Source organism: Epinephelus fuscoguttatus, linkage group LG15 (assembly GCF_011397635.1).
Source record: "Epinephelus fuscoguttatus linkage group LG15, E.fuscoguttatus.final_Chr_v1".
Lineage (NCBI taxonomy): Eukaryota > Metazoa > Chordata > Actinopteri > Perciformes > Serranidae > Epinephelus > Epinephelus fuscoguttatus.
The window spans coordinates 14,998,203-15,018,581 of record NC_064766.1 but is presented as its reverse complement, the minus strand read 5'-3'; the positions used below and the strand labels follow the sequence as shown (position 1 = coordinate 15,018,581).

The window sequence follows — 20,379 nt, the reverse complement described above, 5'->3', positions numbered from 1 at the left end:
AGGGGAGGAGAGGGAAGAGTGACAGCCAAAAAAGGGGGGCTGTCGTGTTCATCACCACAGGAAATAGGCCCTCTTATGTTCACTAACTGACAGTTAACATCCCAGCCCTGGTGGCCATGCAGCCGGCCTACAATGGCAGGTTTTGGAGACAGTGAGCTGCTTGCCATGAGTCCTGCTCATGAGTGGAATGATAATCAAATTGTTTTGGGCTTAAATGTGTAAAAAAAGTTATTGATGCTGAGGATGATATGGAGATAAACCAAATTCTAGTGGAACAACACCAAGAAAATGATGTGTGTGTGATGCTGAATAAGATGTGAGTTGTAAAGACATGACATAATTGGAGTTTCAAATATGTTATGTTGTATTAAGTAAATGTGAAGTGAGTTTGGCTAAAAGAGAAACCTCGAGAGTGAGTGGAGAGGAGGGGGGAGAAGAGGGAGGTTGGAGGTTGGGCAGGGGGGATTCATGACTGACAGGCACAAGGTCCTATGGGGAATGAGTAACGGTCCAACTGGAGCTGGGAAACCCACCCAAAGGCAATTAAGGGTAAAGGACGACAAAAATATTTGATAAACTTTTTTTTCCCTCTCTCTGTCTTATGCGGGGAAGAAGAAGCTACAGGGATGGCGATGGAGCTAGAATGAAAGACCCGAGTGTACGTTGGAGATATGTTTTGGAAAAGACTGTAAGATATCCAGAGCGAAGATTTGATTTGGACCGCAAGGCATCCAGGCTGAAAAAGTTGCAAATACCGGAGCAAGAAGCAGTCCTCATCGTGTAGAAACAGCTTGGAAAAGTTGCTGAAGTTACACCAAAACCTTCCCAGAGGAGGGATATTTGCGCAATGACACGCACGTAAGAGAAAGACAAAAAGTTTTGGGGGAATATCTCCGGGGAACTTCTCTTTTTCGAGGCGCACCAAGGACGTTTAAGTCGCTGCTGTATCCGACGCAGGGAGATAAGATTGTATCACTTAATCTGTATCCTGTCCTTGCTGCCGGAGGGCGATGGGGGCCGCGCCGGGCTCGGGCTGGGAGGAGGGCGAGTTCGAGTTCAAGTTGGTGTTTGAGGAGGACCCGCCGCCGCGGCAGAACCAGGGGCCATCCCCGGTGCGCACAGCCGAGCCGGAGAGCTCCGTTCCCGGGGAGGACAGTGAGTGCGCCCTCCTGCACCTGGAGTCCTCCAGCAGCAGCAGCCTGGGTTAGAGTCATTTCTTGGATAACTGAATGTGTTGAAGTACAGGGACACATGAGATAGATGAGGTCTGAGCGGCCCGACAGTGTGGCTTCCAATGCATAGGAAAGTGTGTGTGTGTGTGTGTGTGTGTGTGTGTGTGTGTGTGTGTGTGTGTGTGTGTAATTGGATGTTACATGTGCTGTAATGAGGGCCTTTATCGGCATGCCTGTGCTTACATTTAGTGTATGAGTGTGTTTGAACTTGCATGTGATGTGAGTGCGTGCCTCTGTCTGTAAGCATGTGAGCATTAGTATATTTGTTATTGTGTGCTTTTGTGTGTTGTGTGCATATCCGACTGTAGTCCTTTCTGCGTGTGTGTATTTGTGTGTTTGTGCATGTGTGCGTGCAGCCCCAGACTCAATGTGTTTCTAATCAGCTGTGCGTGTGAGTGGAGTTAACAGCTGCCATCTGGGAAGGAACCTCAACCTCTGTGTACTGAACAGGCACCACATACACACCTCCCTCCCTTTTTCACTCAACCTCCATCTCCCCCATTTTTCACTGCACACACGCACACATACGCACACACACAAACACACACCTCTTATCCTCACATCCACTCTCTCATTTGTTTCCCGCCCACATTGGCATACAGTTGTATTACCACACCCAAGGCATGAAAGTGAACTGCAGGACAAACAACAGAGTAATTCTTGACTTTAAGTGTTTTACTTTTCAGAGCATCACAGAAGAGTTTGGTCAGCTCCCCTAACACTTTGGTTGCACCCCTTTTATTCAGATTTATGTCCTCAACTTTCCATGTCTTGGTAAAACACGCAAACCTGTCAAACACAACTTCTTTGGCTTGCGACAAAGCAGTGCTAACTTAACTGGTTCAACGTTTCTTACAGTTGTGACCAGTTCAACTAGACACTACCAAACTTATACTATTTGAATTACTTTTAGATGCCCAAAGTGATCAAATGTAGAGCAGCACTGACCCCACCTTTTCTTGTCAGATCCCTCAAGTATGTAATGTATCTGTCTGTAGATACAGAGCACTAACCCAATACCAGTGCTCTATGTTTCCCAAATTCAAAATCTGTGTATCGCTGCATGGGACTCAATGGATTCATTTTTACACGAGGTAACATGAGGCCAGATGATGTTATGATGCTAAAAACTCAGCTGGCAGGGCGCCGCGACTTAATGAAAGTAATCTATAGCAGAAACACTGACTTTTGTAATGACAACGATGGAAAAAGTGTTTTTAATGTGGATTAGTCATGTCATTTCCACTAACCGAGGACAGTCCATGGCCAAAATTAATTAGTTTACAGGATAAAAGCAACTATTAAAGAAAATCGGAAAAAGACACAACATGTTGTAGAAGGAATGTGTCAGGACCCAACAAATAAATCTTGTGATGCCTTGTGGGGATCCTGACCCCACGTTGAGAAGTGTCACTCCTTATGAGAGGCTGACCTCAGGACACAGAAAGATACATTACAGTATATTAAACATGTTCGACTTAAAAGGGCAGTTCAACCTAAAATCAAAAATACATATTTTCTCTCTTGCCTGTAGTGCTGTTTATTAATTTAGATTGTTTTGTTGTGAGTTGACGAGTGTTGGAGATATCGGCCATTGAGATGAACTAGATGGAAAAACTCAACAGCAATGTCTCTTTCCAGAAATCATGACCCAGTTACTCAAGATAATCCACAGACCTTGCTGCGAGCAGTTTCATGTAGGAAATATTTTCTTTCTACTGAACTACACCCACCGACTGTATCACCATGCAGACAGAAGCATGCATCTACTGCTAGCTCACCTAGCAACACTGAGCTAGCTAATGTTACAGCTTGGCAGAGGATCGCCATTAATGTTAATATCTCGCGCTGCTGCAAGCATAAGCCTTTCTACCACCAGTAGATGCCTGCTTCCGCCTGCATCGTGATATGGGTGGAGGGTGTTATTCGGTAGAAAGAAAAGGTCTGTGGATTATCTCGAGTAAGCGGGTCATGATTTTTGGAAAGAGACATTGCTGTTGAGTTTTATAGATGGTTTTTTTTTGGGCAGTTTAAGCACCACAAACTGAGTGCCATCTAGTTCCATTATATTGTAGAGAAAGCAGACATCTCTATGGCCAGTATCTTCAGCACTTGGCACCTCACACCAAAACAATCTAGACTGATAAAGGGCACTAAAGGTAAGAGGAAAAACATAGATTTCTGATTATGGAGTGAACTGTCCCTTTAAGATGAGGCCTCCCAAAAGAAAGTGACAAACTGATGGTGTAAAATAACGGTCAGGTCAGCTTTGGTAGGGATAAACTCTTCTGCTGGTCCACACGTAAATAAATGATTGTTTCCTGCATAGTTATGAAAACCCTGAAGAGGTAAAAGTGTCTATTATTTTATAGGAAAAAAGCAACAACTGGAGAGAAGTCAGAAAAACTGGAGTAAACATGCGTCTTCAGTGTAGCATAAACGTATATATTTTTTGCTTTATATCATGTTTATCATCTTGAGACCCCTCGTAAGGTTCTTAATCACTTTTTGTGAGAGGTTCAACCCAGGACACAGAGCAAAATATTACAGTTCATTAGATCTGTTAGATCTTTATTGTGTTAGGTATGTTTTCGTGCCTCATAAACTTCTCTGCTGGTCTGCACACAAACATCTGAATCATTGTTTCATGTGAAAAGAGAAGTTGCCTCAGCACTGCAGCTTTAACCACTTGGAAATATTTCTGTTGCCAGGAAACATTTGAAAAGATTTTTCACCCCAAGTCTTAATTTGTTGGCAGTTGCTGTTGTGTGCCGGCGTTGCCCAAAAATTGCCTGTAGGGCCCGCCGCCACTGCAGCGCAACAATGATCAGTTGGAGCCTCGCTCATTACAGAGTAACTACTGTTTGGCTCCATGTGGAGGTCAACCACACCACGCTGGGGAAATGTTGTGGTGAGGACTGTGGTCTTTAGAGGTCGTGTCCTCATTCGGATGATTGGTTGGCAAAAAGTCCAAAACGTTTTGTTCTCTGAAAATTTTAAAAGAAGGTGTGGTAGAACAAAATACACAAATCGTCTTCATAACTGTTGAGTTTAGTTGCAGAGTTGGCTTTGTGATTCTCTGTGGTGTAAGATTTGGATCAGGGAGCCAAATGTTTGGTTACAATTCCCACTTCACCCTTTACTGCACTATTTGTGACTATAATACATGGAAAACATGTATTGAAATAGTTCTTCACACCCGAAATAGAGTTTATAAAAGTGCTGAGTAAACTGTTTCCATATGACTGTGTGAGATTATGGAACATAAAACCCAATCCTTCTTTGTCACGTAGTTTTTTTCCCAACAAAAATCTAATGTACAGCATACTTTCCCATTTCTGTGTAGATTTTAGAAATGTATCATTTACAGTTGAAACTTAATTCACTAAAATGTTCTGTGCTGCCTTGTCATAGAATAAAAATGTTTATCTTTGAGGTAAAATAAATAACAATATAAAGACTAACACTTAAGGGGTAACAGGTATTTTTCAACCTTGTCCCTATTTTCACAAATGGAGACAACAGTTTTTGAACTTGGTCCAGTGTTGAGCACTGCAGCCAGTTGCAGCGAAACAGGCTGCGATGTAACTTCTCATGGCATTGTGCTCCATTAGTTTACAGCCACTAAAAGTGCTTGTTTTTGTCACTGATGGGCTCAGATTATTATTAGTATTGTGTCTGACAACATTTTGGAAAGGATTCCTACAACGATAGACCTTGTTGTTCAAGGCTAAGATCCTTTTTGGTTTTTTTACATCATAAATAAAATTTTAACATCATAAAACACACTTCATTCAAAGTCAACAGCAACAAAATAAAACTCACAAATGTTGTCTCAGTTCGTCTTTCCACTGTTACGACGATCGCCAACTCTGGTTTGGTTGAAATAAATCCTTAATTCACGCAGTCTGATGTTAAGATATGCTGGCTTTATACACGCTCAATCACTATTTATTTAAGTGGAGTCTGGGGGCGGGTGGCGATAGCAATTTTGGGGTTGTTTCTGGTTACACAAAAGGATCTTAATCTTTAACAAAAAGATCTATCTCAGTAGGAATCTTTTCCATAATGTTGTCACTTACAGTCTGATCCTGTCAGTGGCAAACACAAACATTCTTAGTTTACTGCAGCACTCTCGCTCAATACTGGACCAGTTTTAAAAAATAGCTGTTGCCATTAGTCACTTAGATGCAAAAACTTGGAAAAATAGGGTTCAGGTCGGAGAATACCAACCTCTAAAGAACAACAATTGGCCTAGCATGTTATCAAAGTTAGCATTCATATCATCCAATATAAAGCTGTTTAATCTCAAGGAATAGTTCAACAACCTGGCACGTAATGACCCCCAAAACCACAGTGTGTCAGTTTTACTCTTTGGTTTTTGTACAAATTAAAAACTAGGATACCACATGTTAATAAGTAACTTTAAAAGTGCAGGCGGATTTTATTACCTTTGGACAGAGCCAGACTAGCTGTTTCCCATGTTTACAGTCTTTATGCTAGGCTAAGCTAACCGTCTCTTGGCCACACTTCATGTTTTCCGTACACACATAAAAGTGGTGTCAACCTTCTCATTTAACTCTCGGCAAGAAAGTGAACCACCATGTTTCCCAAAATGTCGACCTGCTCTTTTATATTAAAAGTGACAAAATGCTGCACTTGTTTCAAAGACATTAACTGCACTTCCAGAGGAGAAGTCCCAGTTGCATGCATTTTCCATATGTTATCAATTACAGATCAGTACATCAAGGAAAATTGATGTGTAATGAACAATATAGGCATGCTGATGATAAAAAATGAATCTCTGCTGACCACAAATTGTGTTTACAGTGTTTTGATTGACATGTAATGAGTCTTTTTCGTGCCAGATTTGAAAGAACAGCACGCTTTGAGAGCTAACTGTCATTTTGAGGTTGTAAAAAGAGATTAATGGGAGGCCACATGACCCTCAGAACCCGCAATGTATGATATAAAAAGAAAGTCTGTTTGAACAAAAGAGAAAAAAGTTGTTGCTTTTTTATTTTATTTTATTTTTTTTACTAGAAAGCAGCCAGAAGTTAATTTGTTGCCATGTGGAAGTGAAGGTGTATATAAGGAAAATGAACACAGAGTAAACTCTTCATTTGCAGCATTTTATAATCAGCATTTTTAGGCAAGACCAACTTTTGTCCACAGTTGTGATACTTTCGCCAATAACAGCATACAAGTATTTTCTCTCGGGGCTCTAAACTTGTGACATTTGCCACTTTATTTTCTAAATCATATTCTGGTGTCAGTGTCTGTCATGTTACCACACATTCAGTCTAGTTATTCTTTCTATCAGTTACAGATAACCACCGCTCAATCAGCATCCCCAGCCCGCCACCCTCATCCGGTCAGCGGGCTGGGATGCATTCCCCGCCTCCACGGAGGGCTCCTGCCAGAGAGTTCAGTGGGACCTATGAGAGCTTGCCGGCACGTTCTGTACAGGTGAGATGAACTGTTTGTAAGTCCTGCTTGTTTATTGTTTATGGTCAGAGGGTTTGAACCTGAAAATAATAACCTTAAATTTATAAGTCATTCTGTACCTTTTGCATATTTCACCCCTCAGTGTAGCTTTGGGTCCTTCACTCACCAATGACATGTTGACTTTCTCCAATGACAAATCACAAGCTGTTACAGCTTCAGTAATGATGCAATGGTCAGCACACACAATTGGAAATTGCCTAATCTAAAACTAGCCTAAGCCAATTGTACCTAGATGCACATCTTTGGAGGTAAATTTGGACTTGGAACATTTTGAGAAAATCATCCCTGAAACTGGGAGGATCTTGGCCTTGTTCTTGCCAGTTTTCTTTATGCAATATATGCAGAAGATATATTATACAGTGTATCCTCAAACAGCAGTTTGCATGATATCTAACGAATTAGCAGTCCACGAATTAATGTAAAAGTGCATACTTAACGTAAAGTTACATACTTAAATGATAAGTTGCACTGATAAGGTTAGGGCAGGAAACATGGTAATGACGTACCTTAAAATAACTCACCCACAATAGTTCACCTGGTTTCACACAATCCTGAGCACTGGTCTCCTAGGACAAAGTCCTGTGTTTGTTTGATCCGTCCACCACCCCAACAAGCCTTCTTACACTCAATTTCGGTATTTATTCTACTTCTATCTTTATTCCAGTCAGTGCATTGGTCATTGAATTAAATGGTTAACAAATTACTGGCTCGTGATTATGTGCATTACTTGCAAATTGTCTTGTATTACGTTTTGTAGGAATACATACGAACAGTGCAAGAGAACAGCCTGATTAGTACGGACCTTTTCGAAAATCAAAAGCCAGTGGTTTCAGTTAATCCAAACAGAGTATTAGTTTCACATTCTAAAGTCTTGCTGAAAGTAATCTGTTACAGTGATCATTTAGTCGATTTCCTTGTGTGGAAGTCCACCATCCAATATTTGAGAGTCAGCTGCTAAAAGATGTGCATTCACAAGTTATGCTGATGTGAAATAAAACCTGAAAGACAAACTTTAAGCAAACATGGATGTTGATAAATTGAATTTTTTGGTAGTTTTTGTTTGCATTAAAAATGAAGAGTGGACATAGTAAGTGGACCTGCACTGGTATATTGCTTTTCTAGTCCTCTGACCACTTAAAGCACTTTTATACAACATATTACATTCACACACACATTCATACACTGGTGGCCACAGCTATTATACAAGGTTTCATCTGCTACTCAAATTTTAAATGACTTTAAACATTCACATGCTCTCAATTATCGTTAGTTCAGTAAATACCTTGCCCAAGGATACTGTATGAACTGAAGGAGCCGGAGATCAAACCGCCAATCTTCCAATTAGTGGACGACCTGTTCTAGCCTCCTGATCTACAGCTACCCCAAGGGCTGACTTTCAATAAATCATAGCAAGGGAGCTGCTTTGCTTCATACAAAATGCTGACTCAGAATCAGCTCATCTGCAAGGGACTTAATCGCCAGGTTCTTCACAAACATGCGGTGCAATATAGGAGAGGGGAGACCATCATCTGTCCACACCCCACCGCTGTCAAAAACAACTCTTGTCACTGACCAAAGTCAGCTATCCGTGGCCAACCGAAGATCCCCGGCACTATGGTGTTTTTATAAATGTCTAGCTCAGAGATGTTCAGTCATAATCCCACATTTGCTTCTAAGCCAAGCACATACATCAAATGTCTGAGTTTGCCGTTCCTCTCATACTGAGCAGGATTACTATTGCGACAACACCTCATCAGTAGGGTAAAGCTCTCATGACGATCTAAACCTAGCTCACATTCCCTACTAGCGGGTATACAATCCAGCGCTTGGTGAATTACGCTTCACAATGATAGGAAGAGCCAAGGGGTAATTCATACGTGCAAAAACTATTTCAACATAGTTTCTGTTCACAACTGTGTTACTATGTGATAAAAACTGTGGTAGAGTTGTATATCAAAGCCTTTCAAGGGAAAGAAATGGCTGACTTGAATGTAGAAGATCAATCAAAAAGAAACCCAGAATGACCTTTTTTGTTTAGACTGCTAAAAATGAACGGTGACTAATTAAGGTTTTCCTTTGTAAATCAATGAATCTTTGATTCTTTTTAATTCCTTAGTTTAGTCTAGAAAAAGTGCCCATTACAGTTTCCAAGAGGTCACATTGCATGTTTTATCAGAGCAACAGTCCTAAATCATAAAGTTATTTGATATGAACCCAGCCTGGAAGACCACCCTGATGACTTGAGCTCAACATTTTGTTTCGCTCTCTGTATCAGTCTGGACTCGCGCCAAACACTTGGGCATACTCGCCTTGACAGACAAACTCCCTTAGCCAATCAGCATAACAAAACACCGGGGAACATCATCTTCATCACCAATGGAGCCAGTTGATAAATTGAGTTTTTCGCCAAATCCAGTTGGAAGAAAGGCAAAAAATGTCTTTTCTTCAAAGAAACTCCAAGAGTGCATACTCTCATTCTTGTGTATTTGTTTTTATTGACTATATTTCTGCAATAACTTCACTTACTGATGTGTTTACTCTACTGACATTAGAGTCAGCTCTAGTTACTTCGGTAGTCGCCATTACTGTTCTGCTAGCTGCGGCTTGCATTCTGTAATCTACAACAATGCAGTCTCTGAAAGGCTGCTTATGTTGTCAACTACGGTGCAGATCCCTGATTGACCTTGATTGGATTTCAATTTCTGGGAAGTGTTTTGGGCGGCAGTAAGTCCACACTTATACAAAGAGCGAAACAGAATATTGAGCTCACGTCATCAGAATGGTCTTACCAAGTTAATACTTACGTCTGAGAAGTTGGAACAAGCTAATATTTGGCATTTTCTGTGTTATCAACTGACTCTCAAAACCAAGTGAAAGTTAAGTACTTTTTGGTTGCTCTCATCTTTCCTCCAGGTTTCAGAGTCCCGTGTGGTTGAGTGTCCTAGCATCCAGATAACCACCATCTCCCCTGAAGATGATATAGCACCCACCATTTCCAGTTACTGGGACATGGGCGGCGGCGGTGGGTGGGACCGAGAGCGCCTCTACCTCCCTCTGCTGGACCCCTTTACTTATCGCGACAGATGCCCTGGCTCCCTCAGCCACAGTCCCAGCCCTGGCTCCAGCCCCTCCTCCCGCGGCTGGCTCAGCCCGGCCTCCAGCTGTGACTCTCTGCTGGTGGAGGAAGAGGAGCTGAACGAGGCCACAATCAATTTTGGCCTCTCGCCATCCTCAAGGCCCACGTCCCCTGGGGGTAAAAAACGTAGAAATTCCCCCCTGGTCTCCCCCTGTACCTCACGAAGGGGTAGTTACTCAGAGGAACTGCAGGGATGCAGCCTTGAGGGTGGAGACTCCAACCCTCAGTCGCAAGCTCCACCCAGCAGCTGTGAGCTCAGCATCCCACAGAAAACCAGGAAGACGTCATTGGAACAGGTGAAGATGCTTGGTTTTGTGGTGTTTCTCAAATGTTATTTCCATATGTGGCACTAAAATGGTGAACCATACCTTTTGGGTTCTAGTTGTCTCCCAGGGGGGCGGATCAGGAGCAGGCTCCAGGCCATAGTTCCCCCTGCCCGTTGTCAGAGACTCAGCATACCAGGAGAGAGCCCCCTTCGCTGGGCATGGACTACCTCTCTGTACCCCCTGCTCTAGCCTGGGGCCGGACCCGAGCCAGCGCCCACAGCCCTCTGTTCAGGCAAGGATACACACCACCTACATACATGATAATATCAAAAGTCACAGATTAAAGCTCAGTACTGATGATGTGTTAAAGGCTTACCCATATTAGAAATAACATAAAAAGAAATAAAACAAACATTGCATTTTTAAAAAGTGAATACCAGTGTCTTTCCAGAAATAGTCTCTCCATTACTCTTCTAAAAAGAAATGCTTATACTGAATTTTTAATGCAATTTTTCACCACAAATAAAAGCTGCTGGCATGTTAGCAAAAGCTGGGTCACACCAGCATTTGTAACAGATAAATTTCATCAAATAAATTAATTTCAGTGGAACTCACTGAGTGCATTTATGGAGTAAATTTGTGCAGTGCATAGAGTGAACTCTGACATGCCAGTTGGCACTGTATGTGCACCAATTTGGCTGTTAGAAAGTTATCTAACATCAACTCAGTACTGTGTTAAAATACAACAGGTAATATGTTTTTTTCTGGATTTTCAAAAAAAAAAAAGACGGCTGGAGTTCACTGATCTACTCAGGATTTTTGTTCAATGAAAAATGAAGATAACAAAAGTAAATGCATCTTAATCACAATAAAAATGTGGATACTTTTATGTGAAGGGCTGAGCACTGAGAACGGTTAGTTTGGCTTTATATACAAAGATTTAAACCATCAGTTATAACTGTATTAATGAGCATTTATTTGTCCCTATAAGTCCGTTTTGCACTTGTCATGTTTGCATGTGTAAATTCCATTTGTGGTCTGAAAAACAGTCATTCATTGGCATCTCAGCATTCTTTTCCATGTTCACTGCAACTAAAACTGTCTAATGTGTCTAATCCACTTGTAGGTCTAATGCTCTGCCGCCACTCGACTGGCCACTGCCGTCCCAGTTTGACCAGTACGAGCTGCGTATTGAGGTGCAGCCCCGTCCACACCACAGAGCCCACTATGAGACAGAGGGGAGCAGAGGAGCCGTCAAGGCCACGCCAACAGGACATCCTGTCGTCAAGGTGAAACCCAAATCTCCAGATTTAGGCAGCTGCTTAAAGTGACACCAATCCGTTAGCTCTTCCCAAACAATGTCTTCCTTAGAAATGCTGCATGAACCCATATTTTGATAATCCATTTGCCTTTGTAGTGAGATCATTTTAACGGCTCTGACTGTCCTTATGTTAAATGTAATTTCTATTGAAGCTGAAATAGAAATTTACTTTGACTGTTGCATTTTCACAATACTGGAACAAAGTCTCAGGGCTCATGTTGTCTCTCACTGCTTGGCCTCATCACAGTTTGATCTCGTCCCTCACACTGTGTCTTTCTGTACAGCTGTGTGGATACACAGAGAGGAAGCCACTCTCCCTTCAGGTTTTCGTTGGAACAGCTGATGACCGATCAATCAGGCCACATCCTTTCTATCAGATACACAGGTACTGTGCTGTATCTCTATTTAAAGTCAAACCTACTACCAACCGACATCACTATTCAAGGGACGCCACATATTGTATATTCATCATCTGACCACTGTGGCTTTAACCATTGCGTAACTGACCACCAGCTGCTTCCAGTGTTGCTCCAGGAAATGTCTTGCACCAGTTGTTCTCAATGTAACGTGTTCTAGTATGAGAACATCAGCTTAATATAGAAGATGTAAAGTCTTTAAGAGCAAAGACATGTAGCTGTTGTATAACTAGATCATGCTGTCATTCTGCTCAGTGTTTCGACATCTATGAGATATTTTTGGGATATTAACAGGGACTGATTGGTCTGTATTCCAATGGCTTTTAGTAATTAGGACATTTTCTGTATTATTTATTCGATCTGAAAAGTGTTTTATTTATTTTTGCACACTACGTAGCACCTTGGTTGCCAAATGGTTACAGCTGATGCCACAAAACTGCAGCATCGCCGGTTCAATTCCAGCCGAGCACCTTTGTAGTGTGCCCACACAAGTTTTTGACCCCAAAGTGACATTACTTGTTTTGTCTGATCAAAAGTCCAAAATTTAAAGGTATTCAAATTTACACTGATATAAAACAGAAAAAAAGAAAATCTTAACATTATGTCCAACAACTGTTATGTGCTGTAAACCGCAAATATTGGAAATGTTTGCTTGATACATCACTTACACTCTGACATCTCTCTACTTTGTGCATGTATAGGTCCTGTTTGTGTATGTGTGTGTCTTTTGGACCTGTGTGTAACTGACAAGCAAGAGTGAAAACATTGAATTTTCCCTCAGGGGGATTAATAAAGTAAATAAACTTAAAATAATAAACTTAAAAACATTTAATGAATAGCATAAATTGTATTGTACCAGCTTGGGCAGAGCACAAGTCTATTGTGGGACTTTGATTCAGCATAAAAACTGTAAACGGAGGGCCGTTAAATTCAGCTGTTTCTCCACTCTCAGAGTGACAGGGAAGATGGTGGGTACTGCCAGTCACGAGAGCGTTCAGGCAGGGACCAAACTGCTGGACATCCCTCTCAACCCTGAGAACAACATGACTGCACTGTGAGTAGCAAAGAGACAGGAAATGTTTTCCCTAAAAGCTCACAAAACTTTTTGTGCATGTTTTTCAGCCTTATACTATACAGTTTAAAGGCTATGTTGAAGTCTACAGTCTATACTTGAGAAGCAGGTTAATTATTTATATTTCTTTACTGGACCAATGTTGAAGAATGTGACTACAAGAGACTGGATAAATTTAACATTTTTTGTGTTGTAGCATCGACTGTGCTGGTATTCTGAAGCTGAGGAACTCGGACATCGAGCTGAGGAAAGGAGAAACAGACGTTGGAAGGAAGAACACACGTGTCCGTTTGGTGTTTCGTACCCACCTCCCTCTAGCGCCCCCTGTAGCCGCGCCTGGCCGAGTCCTGGCTCTGCAGGTTGCTTCCCTGGCCATCGAATGCTGTGAGTATCTGGTCAGATGCGCTAAACAGCAAAGAGAACACACCTTTGCACTACACTTACCAAAGCAGGTTGTTAAAGCCACTCTGTGTAAGAATTGTTGCATGCATTAGGAGGACATACAGCGGTAGTGAGGTCGTGTTTAATTTGCCTGACTGTCCCTGCCTTAGCCCAGCGTTCGGCTCAGGAGCTGCCTGTCATCGAGTCCGTGAGTCTTACCTCCTGCTCTGTGGAGGGAGGAGAGGAGCTTCTGCTGAGCGGCTCTAACTTCCTGCCAATCTCCAGAGTCCTTTTCATGGAGAGAGGGACAGGTAAAGGTCCACAGAGGAGACACAGGCCTTTCTAAAGTTGTTTTTCTTATCTGTTTTATCTAATATCTTGATGAGTTTCTGACTGAAATGAAGGCAGTAAAAATAACTGGCTTCCAGAAAATAGTAGTGAATTTTTTTTTCTGCAATACAATTCAGATACAAACACTGAGTCTGTAAAAACATTTAAAATAATTTCAGTAAGTGCAACCCAAATTCAATGTTAAAAAACTAGCTTGTTTTCTATTCTTTTTTTTATTTAGTAGCTCAGTGTAAATAGATACATCTCAATGCAGTGTGTTCATGCCTCGGTCTTTCCATTAAGGCTATCTAATTGCAGTCAGTCTTTTAGATATTGTACGGCTGTACAGCACGTAATTCAGAGAAAAAAGAAAAGGGATAATAGATTTTCTGTTTTCAATCAGCACATGAGTACATTATTATGAATAAGCACGTTTTGTGGGCTAATAAGAGTACGTTATTATGAGTACATGATATCGTTATATGCGACCAAAAGGTTTAAAACTTGTTGTGAAACGGGGTTTAACTGTCTCAGAAAGACTGTCTGGGGTTTTCCAGGATGCTGAATACACAACAGAATGAATTGAGATAAAAATTTAAATAGATTTGTTGACATAAAATGATCTTTAAAAACAGTTGTGAGAGTGCAGGAGCAGTAGAAGCAGAACCAACCAGTTTTACAAAGGCTTTAATGTTGGGTGTTATCTGTGATACAGTGACAGCACAGTATATTAATTAAACTTATTGTGTGTCTTAATGCGTGTGTATCTACGTTACACTTAATTCAACCTTGTGTTCTTAATATTAGATGGTAAACTGCAGTGGGAGGAGGAGGCTCATGTCGACCGAGACAACAGCAATGAGGTAATTTTGCATGTGTGACATCAGTCCTAAAAATGTCACCAATTCCAAAAAGTATCTGCAACAACAGGAACTGAATCTGTACCGTTGTGTCCACACCTCTTTTTTGTTACAGTGTTTGTTGTGTGTGAGGGTCCCCGCCTATAGCGACCTGTCCGTCAGTCGGCCAGTGTCGGTTAGTCTTTACGTCTCCAATGGGAAGAGGAAAAGGAGCAGCACGCACTGCTTCAAGTATCTCCCCAGTAAGTGTCCAATCACACCATATTCACATGTGTCTCTCCTCTATCTGTAGCGGATTTCATTCAGTTTGTGTTTGTGTGTTTGATTGATTGAAAATTCATCTTACTTTTGAAAGAAAGGAAAAAAGATTTTTGTTTATGGCATTTTCCACTTTTACATCACTAAGATGTAAAAGTTTTTACATCACTAAGATACACTAAGTGTATCTTTTTAAAACATATATCCTTAATATTTTTTGTATTTTATGAGTTAATTTGACCAATAATTGTACTTTTAGAATGTTTTTTTCTTTCCAAATACCTATGTAGATTTCTTTCCAACTACTTGTGACTTGTTTAAATTATACGATTTTAAAGAGTCAAAATAAATATTTCTCATTCTTATAATGCTCATTTGGAGATTTCCCATTGCACAATGGTCTTTTGAAAACATCTTCTTTAAATTATATACCATAACCTAAAATGTAATAAGATTTTTACATTCATATAAAAGCTAAAAACAAATAATAAATGTAAAATGAAAAGAAATGTGGTTCTAGATTTATTTCCGAGAGACATAAACCACATTAAACTCCAATAAAAAGTGACTATATAAAAAACATCATGCAACATCAAAGTCCTCACTGGGAGAACCTGGAATACAAAATGTAAAAATATTATTACAACATATTAGTTAAAGTGTTTCTGTTTCTCCTCACAGTTATGTTCAAAGAGGAGGACCCGCTGCTGTCCCGGCCCTCTGTGCTGCCTCTGGATGGGGGGAGTGTGTGTCCTGTGGGGGGTCAACCCAGGATGGACAGGGGCTTTCCTGTGAGAGGCGACCCCATGGCTGATGATCGGGGCCTGGGCTTCCACCTGCCCCCCTACCCCTCCACCTACTCCCCTCCCTGTCCCACTATGGGTTACCATGAGGAGTACTGCTCCAAACCTGACGCTGCGGTGGAGGAACCCGGCGGGTCCAGGGCAGCCTTGTCCGAGGGTCACCCCAGCTTTGAGAACCTGGAGCTGGGCTTCACCGAGCTCCTTCCCCCCTTATACCCCCGCGGTCCGCAGCCTCCCTCCCCCTCCCCTTCCCCTTGGCTGGACTCACCCTACCTTTCCTCCTCGCCCTCTCCCTCCCACTCCTCCTCTCTCAGCCCGTTTCCTGCCGGCAGTCCCATCTCGACCTCCCCTCTGCCTCCCATCCCCACTTCCCCTTACCCACAGTACTCTGCTTATCCTCAGGAGGTGTGTCCTTCCCCTCCCTCCAACCCCAGCCCATATCAGGACATCTGCCCGGCACCCTACTCCCACTACGAGGGCTGGGACCCCCAGGGAAGGGTGCTGGGGATGGGACATGGGGGAGAGAGGGATGCCAAGATCCAGGAGTGCCCCCTGGAGTTTACCAGCTCTTCTATGCACCACATTACATTTGATGAAGGTGAGTTGAATGTTATTGTCTTAATCTTACAGAGTGCAAATGTGTAATAATCAGTTGAAAAGATTAAGTTATTAACTACGTGTTAATGATGGACGGAGATGATTAAGAAATGTTTTTATGTGCAGTATAAATGCATGGCTGGACGAGAGGGAGGATCAATATGTTTGATTATAAACAGACTGGTGGATGGCAGATGGCTAAGTAAATGGTTACATGCATAACTGTGGATTATTCAGTACAGTAATGCCAGATGTCAGATGACACAGTATAGATTTAAAAACCGGGATTTAGTTGTCTGATGATACTGAATTAATATTTCTATTCATTTCTATTCATTTGGTGCTTTATATGGTGGTGGGAGATGCTCTCCATACTCATCTCATACCTGCCGTGGTGGTCAAAACTTTATTACACTGCACACTAGAAGGGCGCTCCCAAATGCCCAATCTCGCAATGTTAATGAAAGGGAAAAAGAATTGGGGTATCGGCCCAGTGATACGTATTTACTCCAGAGTTTAACAGGTTCTTCCTTGGCAAATGTTACACCTTTCCACCAAGTTTTGTAAAAATCAGGCCAGTAGTTTTTCTGCAATCCTGCTGACAAACAGACCAACCAAACTGAAAAGATAACCTCCTTGCAGTGGTATTTCTATTTTTACATTGCATTACCTGCCTGGTCAGTTACCATTTAACTGCATACTAAAAAAATAACAACACAAAAAAACACTAGATGCTCTGTCATTGTGGATAAAGTTTGAACAAACACAAAGTGAACAGATGTTAGTTTTAATCCATCAAGAAATCCAAACTTTGACCAGGAGGTGAAGTCAGGGTGGAGCTCAATTGTTATGTGCCAGCCTAATAACTGGGAGTGAAGTCTGAGAAGCAGAAATGCCCCTGAAAACAAGCTCCTCTTACTGTTCTTAGTAGATATGGCCAGTGCTCAGTAACTACTTATTAAGATGTTTGGCCGTCTTTACATTGATTTTATGATTCTTAAAGTAATGATAATTTTCATTTGTTCTTCTCTGGAGGGCAAAATGTCAGAATATTGCATAGAATAGCCCAGGTCATAATAGGTTTTGCAGCCAATACAAGTTGTGGTATTTGAGAGTGTGAAGGAATCTGATAATAATAAATGGGCCTATGTTCATTTTCTACATTAAAGCTATGGTAGGCAGAAATCTGGAAAAGGCATAACAACAAAAAAAAAGTTGAAAATACACCCTTCTCCTGCAGCTCTCGCCTCTTTTTACCAAGCCCCTATCACCAGACCACCGCAGGCATATGCACACGCTTTAAACAGTAACCTAGCATTACCCATACATTGATTTATTTAATGCTATTTCATTGTAGAGGTTCACACAGCCCATTTGCCGTGCTCCTCCTCACCCTGCTCCCTCTCTATCAGACCACAGATGAGACAAGAATTAGCTAGCTAACAGTAGCCCTGTTCCTTGGCCTCGCCCCACACTGCTGTGGACTGCTTCCCCAGGAGAAGAACAGTCCACAGCTCAGCAGACAGACCTCGGTCGGCAGTTGTAGTAGCTCGAATTTTGTCAGTCTGAATGCCCCCAGTGCCAGGTGTCACAGCGGGGTGGGGGCCAGGGACAGTGTCAGGTCTAACCTGTTAGCTGATCTGATGAAGAGTTGGGGATGTCCGGTCCCCTGGAGCTGGGGTTTGTACATGGTTGGATTCATGTTGCTGTGGCCCCTGACTGTGGATTCATCTCTGGAGCTGCTGTGAGCTCTCCTCCAAAGCCCTTAGCAGTGTGAGATGGTTTGTAGAGTGAGTGTGAGTGAGTTAAAAGACAAAACTATTAGCAACAATTTCTCTCCATCTCTGAAATGCTTTGCCGATATTTACACGTTTATTTTGTTTATTGTCAGACTCCCTTGTAGACTCCCTTTTTAATTGATAAGTCCATCTTCCTTTTTGGGTTGCTTTCAACGGTAAGCAGTTGTTGCCAATGCTGGAATAGCAACTTCAGGATTATCTGCCACTGAATCATGCTCTCACTTGAGGGAGAACTCCTCTCTCTGAAAGGACCTGTGACTGGCCAGAGTTTCTCTGTCACGGGCTTCCCTGTCATGGGCATTTGTGTATCTGCCCTGATATTTGGATTTGCAGTGAAGAATTGTGGTAGGTGCCAAATGACAATGCAAAACACAAACATTTTTAAAACAGTCTGCACTATTGAGACGCTGTGAAAGTCATCTTCGACAAGTTATTCAGGTGCTGCTTTCCAAATCAATGTGTATAAAATTATTTACAGGTTAATACACACAGATTGACAGGTTGGTTTGAGTCCAGCAAAAAGCTGAAGAAACTGTTTCTAGGACACTAAGTATTTGTTGGATGAAAGAATGGAGTGATGAACAGGTTTGTGATTTTCTCTTTTCCCTCCACAGTGACGGAGTTCATTGGGGAGGACATCCAGTCTTACCAGTCAGGCTCACAGATGGACAACCAGCCAAAGTGAGCTCAGAACAGCTCATTACCCCCAGCATCATTTTAAATCCATTATGCACTTGGTATTAAGATGCATCGCTCCAGTTACACATGAAACGACAGGGGGATATGATTACCAGGACACTGTTGTAATTATGACCACAGGTAATGTTTTTTATGTGGTTTTATAAAGGGAAACAAATGTTTTTAACATGTTTTCAATATAAATTATACAAGAAAGTGCTTGGGTTTGCTGTGTCTTGTGTTTTTCTTCCAAAGAAAACAAAATTAACACTCATACAAGGTAAATTCAGAATAGAGGGACTGAAGGAAAAAGGCTTAGACACTATGGAAAACAAAATGGCTTAATAAGATATTATGCAAGATGCCGTATTCTCTACAATCCCACGTAACTATATAAACATATTTCGCAAGAGACACAATTGTGTCTTAGATTAATAAGACTGCACTAGCAGACACTTAATCCATCCTGCTGTAAGGACTTGTTTCTCTGCTCCGCTCCTGGATGTGATGGAAGGTTTTTTTTGAGTAATGGCGACAGGATTTATGTTTCATGGTCATGTTTTGCCAAATAGCAGTAATTATTTCTGATTTTTTTGTTTTAACCATAATACCAGATTTAGGTATAGTTTAATATCATGGAAAATGACTAAAAGTGGTAAAGACTTTACTGAAAAAATCAACTTAAGACAGTTTTTTTATTCGTCTGATCTCAGCAGAAGTTGAGCCTGTGGCTGGTGTAAAGATAAGGTAAAGTTTGACCTCATGAAAGGATGATGTGACCAGGCTGTGATTGCTGAAGCTGTTTGAAAGGTCTGAATGAGAAATAGCTTGTTAGATCCTCTGGAAGCAGAGCAGGTTTGTCTTGAGGAACAGTGCCACCTGGGGGGACTCAGGACCAGGAATGCCTCAACAGTCCTAAATCAGCAGCTGATGAGATATCACTCATTCTGTTGTAAAACTTCACAGGTCTTATTTCCTGCTATTTCAGCACTTAAAAGACTGTGGCCACAAGAAAGGCAGACAATAGTGTTTGATTATCACAAAACAGCAAAGGCAATAAAAAAAACACCAACCCAACAAAAAGACAATGAAGTAACATTGTACATTTTCTTGACAGTTTTATGGGTCTAAATGGTTCACTGCAACCATACATGGACATGTTGGGAGCTTGAGACCAAAGAGGCCTTAATGGTAAGGGATAGATATTGTCGGTGTAGCGCTTTGAACATCTTTTAAAAAGACCTTACTGTTGGAATCTGGAGCCATAATTCCTTCATGACATTCACTTTTCCAGCAGCTTCTATTTTATTTCTCCCTGGCTGCAGCTCAGGAAAGGTGGTTACACGTGGAAAGTTTATGAGAGGTGAATGTGGCAAAAGTAATGAAGGGTAAGACTCCGAGCACAAACCACTTACCGTCATTTACACTGACTTTATGCTTTGCTGCTATTCATTTGTTTATATTTGAGTATCAAACATTGGCATCCTCTTTTGTCATTAAAGTTTTTGTGCATCTTAAAACTTTGAGAGTATAAAACATTCAAATATACAAACATTTCTTTAATTTAGGAGCTGTCCTCTGGTGTAATAATTCAAATATTGAAGAAAAAAATAAAAATGTGGTAAAGAAAACAGTCTAAAGTCTAAACACACCTGAAAAAAACTAAGAATAGTAATAGCCACACCCTTTCTCCTACATAGAAAAACTTGGAAACGATTTGTT

General features: G+C 41.4%; 1 protein-coding gene across 1 annotated transcript; it reads left to right on the top strand.

Moving 5' to 3' along the window:
- Positions 1-503: 503 nt before the first annotated feature.
- nfatc4 (nuclear factor of activated T cells 4) lies at positions 504-18,844 on the top strand. The gene is made up of 13 exons (XM_049598778.1): positions 504-1,203; positions 6,556-6,701; positions 9,654-10,172; positions 10,259-10,434; positions 11,269-11,431; positions 11,748-11,848; positions 12,832-12,933; positions 13,148-13,335; positions 13,503-13,643; positions 14,470-14,525; positions 14,638-14,764; positions 15,462-16,181; positions 18,594-18,844. The coding sequence occupies exons 1-13, from the start codon at positions 1,011-1,013 to the stop codon at positions 18,662-18,664; spliced, it is 2,703 nt and encodes a 900-aa protein (XP_049454735.1). The 5' UTR covers positions 504-1,010; the 3' UTR covers positions 18,665-18,844.
- Positions 18,845-20,379: the final 1,535 nt, after the last annotated feature.

What these genes read in the sequence shown, in the direction of transcription:
- nfatc4 (XM_049598778.1), top strand. Translation starts at nt 1,011, where the DNA reads ATGGGGGCCGCGCCGGGCTCGGGCTGGGAGGAGGGCGAGTTCGAGTTC. An exon ending in GGAAGACGTCATTGGAACAG is followed by an intron (nt 10,173 to 10,258) that starts GTGAAGATGCTT and finishes TTTGGGTTCTAG; the next exon opens with TTGTCTCCCAGGGGGGCGGA. An exon ending in CAGGACATCCTGTCGTCAAG is followed by an intron (nt 11,432 to 11,747) that starts GTGAAACCCAAA and finishes CTTTCTGTACAG; the next exon opens with CTGTGTGGATACACAGAGAG.